The sequence below is a fragment of the Mus caroli genome, unplaced genomic scaffold (assembly GCF_978045245.1).
Source record: "Mus caroli unplaced genomic scaffold, Mus_caroli_1 scaffold_17, whole genome shotgun sequence".
Taxonomy (NCBI): domain Eukaryota; kingdom Metazoa; phylum Chordata; class Mammalia; order Rodentia; family Muridae; genus Mus; species Mus caroli.
This window is the reverse complement of record NW_028227272.1, coordinates 17,209,796-17,219,125: the sequence shown is the minus strand read 5'-3', so window position 1 is coordinate 17,219,125 and position 9,330 is coordinate 17,209,796. Positions and strand designations below refer to the sequence as shown.

At 44.5% G+C, this 9,330-nt stretch overlaps 1 protein-coding gene across 6 annotated transcripts in view; it reads left to right on the top strand.

Moving 5' to 3' along the window:
- The first annotated feature begins 754 nt into the window (after positions 1-754).
- The window catches only part of Abcc5 (ATP binding cassette subfamily C member 5), a 95,900-nt gene continuing 87,324 nt past the window's right edge, over positions 755-9,330 (top strand). For 2 of the 6 annotated variants that reach the window (XM_029470413.2, XM_029470414.2), the window contains exons 1-2: positions 767-956; positions 4,767-4,947. In XM_029470413.2, the coding sequence (XP_029326273.1) occupies positions 4,819-4,947 (129 nt within the window). In that variant the 5' untranslated portion in view covers positions 767-956; positions 4,767-4,818. Of the gene's footprint in view, positions 957-1,247; positions 1,358-4,766; positions 4,948-9,330 lie in introns of those variants that run through there. The other 4 variants (XM_029470412.2, XM_029470411.2, XM_021184648.3 and 1 more) reach the window with 3 other exon arrangements.

The following is a 9,330-nucleotide window of genomic DNA, read 5'->3' as shown; positions in this document are numbered from 1 at the left end:
CCAGCTCTGAACACTGCCTATCTTCCTGAGCTTTCTGTGTGTCAAATATACACCCTGTCAATAAGTCCAGCTTTATGACATTAGTGTTCACAGTAGCTAACTAGGTAGTTGTATGATGGACAATCCAGTTTACTTTCTTCTTAAATCCCTTAAATGGGTAACCATAAACAAGCCCCGGGTAGTTTAAAGGTAGGGAGGCACGCAATAGAGTAGTCTTTATATTATGATACTGACATAGATAAAATAGAAAAAATAAAACGACTAATGCCTCAGGAGCTTTACTTTTATTTATAAAAATAGATTGATTAGTTAATATATCATTTTGACATCCCTTGTCACGTTGGAAAATTGCGATTCTGGCATTTCACTACTTAGAAGTCAAGAAGCTGTGATAGATGGGTAAGAGAAAAGATCCAAAGGTACCATTCATGCAGAACGTGGAGGACTCATGCACCCGTTAGGTGACACCACAGCTAAGAGTTGGAGTTGGACAGAAGCAGGCTACGATGACCTTCACGATGTTTTCTGGCACGTGGAACCGCCGCATAGATTTGGAAGTTCCTGACTTTGAACCTCTGGCTGTCAGAGAATACAGCGCCACCCGCTACCCCGACCCGGCTGCCCAGCCCCCGTGACTCAGGCAGAGAAGGTTCCAGACTGGGCATCAGAAACCGGGGAAGGATGGGGCAGCACGAGATGCGCGCGGGTACGGTGAGCAGCCTGCACCCCATCCCGGGCACCAGCGGTGCTTCTGGGAAACGTAGTCTTTTGCGGTGTGCGGCGCTGGGGGCTGCCGGATGAGGGACTACGATTCCCTTCGGTCTTGCGCAAGCTTTGTGCATCGCGCTTGCGCGTTGTGGGGGACTATGCCGCTATAAAGGCTTGTTTTGCTCCGGGTCCGATGTTCGCGAGCGTGCCCGGGCTGTTTGCTCTCGTGTGGGGAGGCTGGGGTGCAGGTAGGTGACGGTTCACGCCTTTTCCATGCAGTGTCGGAGGCTGTCACGGGCTCACTCCTTTGGGCTCTCCAAGGCGGGGTGGGCGGTGGGGAGCCTCGGACGGGAGAAACGGGGCCTTTCTCGTCCCGATCTCGCGCGGTCCCCGGCTTGTTGGCGACCTCGCGGGCTGTACGGGGGTGTAGATGTTAGAAGGCAGGAGGGGAGGTTTGATGGGTGGTCACGGCCGGCTCCACTCTCCGCGCGGCCACCAGGGGGAGCTGCGTTCGCTGTGGGTGGGTCATGGAGCCTGTGCTCGCCAGGCCCCGGGCTAGCATGGGAACGCCCTAGGGCCGGGTGGCGGAGCTGTCCAGAGAGAAGCCCCAACCTCCCTCCGGGACTGGAGGCTGTCAGCCACTTACTACGTAAGTCATTATCTACGTTTTGTTTTTGTTTTTGTTTGTTTTTGCTACTGGTATGTGGAGGTACGTGGCATCAGCACACACAGCGAAGCCGAGGCAGAGATGGGAGCCTAGATCTTCTGTCACCAGTGTCCTTTTCGGTGCTGACACGCAAAGGAGCTAGTGGCTTTGTGTTTATAACACTTGGATTTGGTGTTTTCGTATAGATGTGGAAGTCTCGATGCAGATGGGCACAGGAATGACCAGGGAAGTCTGAGTTCCAAAGGGAGAAATGGATAGGTTTTACTGGGGTCTCTGGAGTAAGTGACAGGTGAGGGAGCTTGGAGGCACAGGTGGGCCCTGGGGGGGGGGGCGTGATAAGTGGTTCAGCTTCCTTGTAGCTTCCAGTAGCTGCAGGGCCTGAAGGAGCTTCCTGAGGCGCCTAAAACCTGAGAGATGTTGTGATAACAGAACTTGGAAACACCAACCTGGTTAGTTACAGTTCTCCAGGCCTACGCAATGCCCCTCCCCCCTGCAGAATCGTCGCATCCACCCCTCTTCACTGGAAAGAGAATTTTAGAGCAAAACCAGATGGCCCCCAACCCTGTCAGTTTTGAGTCGGGGTACTAATGTGAGAGTTCCCACTTTGTTTATTCTTTTTTCTCCCTGTATAGTGCTGGCTTAAACCAAAATATGCATGGTTTTCCTAGTCCTGATACACACACCCTTTCCTTTGGATTTGGCAGGGCTGGGGACTAGAAAGAACCTCTGACCTACATGCTTTATCACTGAAGCTAAGTTAGCATTAGTTTTAAAAAAAGACTACATTAACTGCAAGGGAAATGTCTAGAAAATGGGAAGTAGTAATTGCTCTTTGAGCTGGAGAGGGTCCTGGTGTGGTAATCCTTTCTTAGATGATTGCTTCATATCCATATTCATATTCACCTTAGCCCTACTCTACAGGCTTCCGTGTGTTCTTCTTGTCATATCCCAGACACACGGAAGATGGTGGTCTCCTTGGTGTTTGCATACTTTAAGGTGCTGCACCTTTATTATTTATTTATTGAAAGTGACTCTATGGCAGTGTTGAAGATCATGGGGACAACAATTCCGCATACCCTTCTTATAGAAACTTGCTTTGTCTGGAAGGATAGGGAAGTTAGAATAGGCCACTGAAGTCCTATCTTATCTCACCATTAGGAAAACAGTTGTTTCTGTTAAAACAGTGTCTTTGCTACCACACTCTGTGTGTACACTTTACAGGTTCCGCTTCATAATATATGATTGAACACACACAACTGAGAAAAAACATTGCCTCATACAGTTCTTCGGTAACTTTCCCCGATGTTCTTGATGTGTTTGGTGTTGTGAATGGGTTCCCTTGGGCTCCTCCCTTTTAAGCTTCCCCAGCCCCCTCTTGCCTATTTTTAAAGTAGCAAGTAATCTTCCTCTTCCAGATGACAATGGCAGATGCCAGATCTGTTTATAGCTTAGCTTTCGTAAGGTCCAGAGCCACAAGCATTGTTTTTGCTTAGTAAGCTGGTTTTGTTTATAGTGTATACAGTCATTGGGCTAGGTGCTCTTCCTTCCTTTTTTTTTTTTTTTTAAATAAACAACTTATCTGTATCAACTTCCAGTGCTTGAACCAGAATTCTGATAAGCAAAATGGCCAGTCCAGCCCTCATTGGAGATTTGAGGGTCTTAATTTTTTTTTTTTTAGATTTATTTATTATATCTAAGTACACTGTAGCTGTCTTCAGGCACACCAGAGGAGGGCGTCAGAGCTCATTACGGATGGTTGTGAGCCACCATGTGGTTGCTGGGATTTGAACTCAGGACCTTCGGAAGAGCAGTCGGTGCTCTTAACCATTGAGCCATCTCTCCAGCCCTTTTTTGTTTTTTTTGAGATAGGGTTTCTCTGTATAGCCCTGGCTGTCCTGGAAGTCACTTTGTAGACCAGGCTAGCCTCAAACTCAGAAATCCGCCTGACTCTGCCTCCCAAGTGCTGGGATTAAAGGTGTGCACCACCACTGCCCAGATTAATTTTTTTTTTTTTACTTCAAGGATTAATAAGTATTTTTCTTCTGATGATTTAAAAATGAGTAATAGGAGCTTGGGTTGTACCTCTGCTGTCAGAGTGCTTGCCCGAAGTGTGCAAAGCCTTGGGATCGATCCCTGGCACCAGATAAACTGGGCGTAGTAGTGCAGTTTTGAAATCCCAGCTGTTGTAATGCAGTTAGGAGGGTCAGAAGTTCAAGGCCATCCTTCGAAGACCAAGAGTAGGAAGCCAGCCTGGGCTACTTACTTGAGATCCTGTGTCAAAAACAGCAAATGCGTTACAGTTGTCAAAATTTTGTGCTGCAAGAGACACAGTCCTTACTAGTGTCATCATGGCTGGACTTATGGACTACAGTGTAGCATGGCCATAGGTCAGATATCTGTGGTGTTTTCATATCTGTTGTTCGGGAATCTGAGCTTCTGACAACGGGGGACCTTCTAGAGGGGCAAGTATGTGTTTAGATTTTAAAAAGTGGCCTGTGCCAAACTGAGGACTGGAGTTCCATCCCCAGAACCTGGATGGTAGAAAGAGAGAACTGACTCTTGCAAGTTGCAAGTGCACATGATTATCTTTGCTTTCTGTGTGTCCATCTGTTTGTCTCGTACCCACCCCCACCCCCCTGTAAATAAGAGAAATGCAAACTTTTTAAAAAGTGACCAGAGTTGACACAGAATGTTGACTGGAATTAGCCAGACAGGCAGTGGTGTAGAAACACAGAACAGAGTTTTAGGAGTAGACCATGTGGGCTGGTGAGATGGCTCAGTGGGTAAGAGCACCCGACTGCTCTTACAAAGGTCCTTAGTTCAAATCCCAGCAACCACATGGTGGCTCACAACCATCTGTAACAAGATCTGACTCCCTCTTCTGGTGTGTCTGAAGACAGCTACAGTGTACTTACATATAATAAATAAATAAATCTTTAAAAAAAAAAAAAGGAGTAGACCATGTGATGCTTAAAAAGGTAGAACATAGACCTTTTTTATTTATTCTTTTGTGTGTGTGTGTGTGTGTGTGTGTGTGTGTCAGGGTTTCTCAGTGTAGCCCTGCTGTCCTGGAACTTGCTCTGTAGACCAGGCTCATCTTGAACTCAGAGATATGCCTGCCTCTGCCTTCTGAGCGCTGGGATTAAAGTTGTGCACCACTATGTCTGGCTTGGTAAATTTTCTTGATGCTAGAACCCTTTTTGTTTGTTTGTTTGTTTGTTTGTTTGTTTGTTTAAAAAAAAGAAGGAAACTGAAGGGATATTTAAAATAATTTTATAGCTATATTGGTAAAGAAGTGTCAATACTTTTGTTCCGTCCTGTTTTAAAGCACTTTGGCATATACTTTAAGCATGATTAGGAGGCATCTGCTTTTGTAAATTTTTAATTTCAGAAATTCTGAAGTGAAAGGAGGAGTCTGCACCCTGGTCCTCTGTGTGGTGAAGATGAAAGATATTGACATGGGAAAAGAATATGTCATCCCCAGCCCTGGGTACCGAAGTGACAGGGACAGAAGCGCTGTACCAGGGCAGCACAGAGACCCCGGGGAACCCAGGTTCCAGAGAACAAGATCGGTGAGTGATTCCCGCCCCAGACTTGGTTCCTACACCAAAGCTCCTTCTTTTCATATGATACAGATTCTATCATTTTATTTTTCTTTATTGGCTTTAAGTGGATGTTAAGATTCCTTAGGCTGGAGCGTAGCTCAGTGGTAGAGTGTACGCTTAGCTTTCATGAAGCCCTGGGTTCAGACCCAGCTTCACAAGAAGGAGCTGGTTTGGTTCACTGAAGGGATTGAGAAGTTGTCTTGTGCTGCCTGTGTGTGTGTGTGTGTGTGTGTGTGTGTGTGTGAGAGAGAGAGAGAGAGAGAGAGACAGACAGACAGACAGACAGACAGACAGGGCCACACTATGTAGTATGTAGCCTGGTTAGCTTGGAACTCTTAATGTGGAACATCTGCCTGTTTCTGTCTCAGAAACACTGAGATGAGAGGCTTGTAGCACATACCTGGCTTCTCTCTTTTTCATTGACTCTATTTTCTTAGCTGCTGAAAATCCCTTGATTAAAAAGACGAATGGGTATGTAGCTAAATGGTAGAGCTCTTGCCTGGCATATATAAAGCCATGTGTGGCTGGGTTCAGTACCCATTACTGAGAAAGGGAAGAGACAGATAGGCTGGGGTGGGGTTGAGGGAGGGAGAACACCAGAGGACAGTGGTAATGCAGACCATTCGGCTTCTTTCATATACTTCAAATGTTTTTCACTTTTGCTTTTTTCTCCTGTCTTTGCTTTCTGTGCTTAAAATAGGAATTATTTTGCCAGGCCTGACATTGCACACCTTCAGAACCAGCACTAAGAGGCAAAGCAGGAGGGTCTTATAAGTGTGAGGCCAGCCTGCTCTACATAGTAAGTTCCAGAATAGCCAGGGCTATCCACAGAGACCCTGTGTCATAATTGGGTTACTATTGCTGAGATAAAACACTATGACCAAAGCAAGGTGGGAAGGAAAGGGTTTGTTTGGCTTACACTTCCATGTCATTCAACAAAGGAAGTCAGGGCAGGAACTCAAACAAGCAGGATCCTGGAGGCAGGAGCTGATGGAAAGGCCATGGAGGGTGCTGCTGACTGGCTTGCTCTTCATAGCTTGCTCAGCCTGCTTTCTTATAGACCCCAGGATCACCAGACCAGGGACGGCACCACCCACCGTGAGCTGTGCCCTTACCCATCAATCACTAATTAAGAAATACCCTATAGGCTTGTCTGCGGTCTGTTCTTAAGAGTGGCATTTTCTCAATGGAGGTTCCCTTTAGCGTACGTCAAGTTGACATAAAACCAGCTAGAATACCCTGCCAACAAAACAAAACAAGAAAAGGAATCATTTTAAGAGACTTTCTTAGATTTCAGAGAATGGATGGAATAATTATTCTAGATAGTGATAGGATAATCAATAAGTTTTGCACCTGAATTTATGAATATAAAGCATTTTTGGTAACAATCTAAATTTTCTCCAATAGGAATACTAAGATACATTTTAACTTTTAAGTTAGTAGATGTGTTTTTTCCTGTTTGTTTGTTTTTTTTTTTAAGCATTCTATCTTTTCTGGAATTGCAAAAGAAATAAGTAAGGTAGGAAGGCATCTAGGATTAGAAGTTTCAGGTTTATGCAATGTGAACACTTGTGAAGTGTTTGCTGTGTGAGCAATTGTCTCTTCTTTGCCATGTGAACACTTGTCATGCCTTTGCCATGTGAACACTGTGAAGTCTTTGCATGTGAGCACCCGTCACCTTTGCCATGTGAACACTAGTCACGTCTAAGCCATGTAAGCACTAGTCACGTCTTTGCCATGTGAACACTGTGAAGTCTTTGCATGTGAGTACCCATCACCTTTGCCATGTGAACACTAGTCATGTCTTTGCCATGTGAACACTAGTCACATCTTTGCCATGTGAACACTGTGAAGTCTTTGCCATGTGAACACCTGTCACCTTTGCCATGTGAACACTAGTCATGTCTTTGCCATGTGAACACCTGTCACCTTTGCCATGTGAACACCTGTCACCTTTGCCATGTGAACACCTGTCACATCTTTGCCATGTGAATACTGTGGAGTCTTTGCATGTGAGCACTTGAGGCTGTGGCCTTTGGAGCTGAAATTGGTGTCTCAGCCTGACATGGTTTTGCGTCTTGGGTGGATGAAAGCCATTGCTTACTCGTCGTCAATCGATAGGTTTTTTTGTTTTGTTTTTGTTTTTGTTTTTTTTGTTTTTGTTAATGGGCGTCTTTGTCCTCACTGTAGTAGAGAATTAGAGAATGCCTCATTCTTCAGTGTCCAGTGCTTCTTGGTACCAGTTTTGTAACTATGTGTCCCTATTAGCTAGATCTTGTGTTAACCAAACATTTCTTGAATGTATGTCTAATACTTGTCAGGAAATTGTCTGGTAGTTAAATCTGGGAAAGTTTTAAGGGTCCACTGGAGCAGGGCTTTGAAGGATGATGGGAATTTTCTTAGGCTACAGAGGTAAAGACCTAGATGTATAGAAAAGAACGTGGCATGCTGGACCTTGAATAAGCAGCTTGTGCCATTGTGCCTTATGTACAGTAGGATCAAGAGAGATAATACAACCTTCTAAGAGTGGTGGCTGCATGGGCAGTGCTCAGTAGAGAATTTGCTCTTAGATTAGAGTGGAATGTGTAAAAAGGGTGTGTCAGGGAAGTGTCTGCACGCCATGCTAAGAACTTTTGGGAGGGGAAGCACTGGAAATTCATGAGATTTAAAAATTAGTGATTTGAGATAACTAAATTAATGTGCTGTTATAAAAAATAACAATGAGCCGGGCAGTGGTGGTGCACGCCTTTAATCCCAGCACTTGGGAGGCAGAGGCAGGCGGATTTCTGAGTTCGAGGCCAGCCTGGTCTACAGAGTGAGTTCCAGGACAGCCAGGGCTACACAGAGAAACCCTGTCTCGAAAAATCCAAAAAGAAAAAAAAAAAAATAATGAGAATCACTACAGGATTGACAGTGATCCAGGACAGTGATTTTATTAAAAGTTCAGGAGTTTGGGTTGAGGAGACAAGGTCTTCTTGCAATGTTATACTATAGTTATGCAAGATGTTAATTAATACTGGGGGAACCTAAAAAAATGCATAAGGAAATTTCCAGTGTTATTTTCTGTAATCAGATGTAAGTAAATGAATAAATAGAGAATAGAGGACATTACCCAGAGTCCATCTCTACTTTGACCCCTCAGGTGTAGGTGAGTTCACCTGCACACAGGTTCTTTCCCAAAGTGGCTGTATTATATTATATCCCCCTTTCATTTGTTTTTTCTTGTTCTTGCCCATATTGGGGGTGGTTATCATTTTCATTTTAGGCAGTCTGATAGATGCTTTTGAAACCTTTTTGCGGTTTTCATTTGCATTTCCCTAATGGCTACTGGTGTTGATATAAAAAGGCGATTTTAAATTTTCATTTTTTTTTTTTTTTGCCCCTAGTATTGAGGAATGGTCATTGAGTCGTTTGCATGCTAGGCAAGCACTCTCTCAATGAGCTATTTCTTTGGCTAAGAACCTGCTCTGTAGTCCAGGCAGACCTTGAACTGTACCCAAGTGTCTTGTGCCATCAGGCCTTGCTTTCTTACCTATCCATGTAGGAATGACAGTATCCTGTAGTCCTGACTGACATCCAGCTTTTGATCCTCCTGCAGTAGCCTCCTAAATAATGAGTTACAGGTGTGAGACACCACCCTTGCCTCTGAGAAAGAACTTTTGTTTTCCTTTTTTTTTTTTTTTTTTTAAGAGGTTCTGGTGAAGCCAAGGCCAGCCTTGAACTCCCTATATAACTGGAGGCTGGTCTTGAACTTCTGGTATTCTTAGTGCTAGGACGTCAGGCATATGGTCAACATACCCAAGTGAGAAGAATTTTTATTTCTGGAGACAGGTTCTCTTTGTAGCTCTGGCTGTCCTGGAACTCACTTCGTAGGCCAGACTGGACTTGAACTCACTGCCTGCTGCCTCCTGAATGCAGGTGTGTATCACTATGCCCAGCTGAGAAGAGATTTTAAAAAAAAATGTATGTCTATATACATATATTTATACATATGCAAATTATCTATCTATCTCTTGGATTTGTCTTGAAATAATGGAGAAAAACCATAGACAGAGGAGAGACAGGAAATTAATACAAGGAGCATCAGGTGCCTGCTGTGCAGACCATGTGGGCAAATCTGGGGTCTGCTTTCAAACACAGGTGAGGAAGGAGATATAGGAGGAGGATTGGGGTTTCTCTGGAAGCTGATGAGATGTCTGAGATTGGCTAGAATTTAAAATCGAGGAAACAGGAAATCTGGACGAAAGAATGAGTGATTTTGATTACTTCTGCTCCCCTTGGCTAACATAAGGTGTGAAGAATGAGTGATTTTTACAGGAAATGTTGCAACCCATGATGCTAACATTGAGT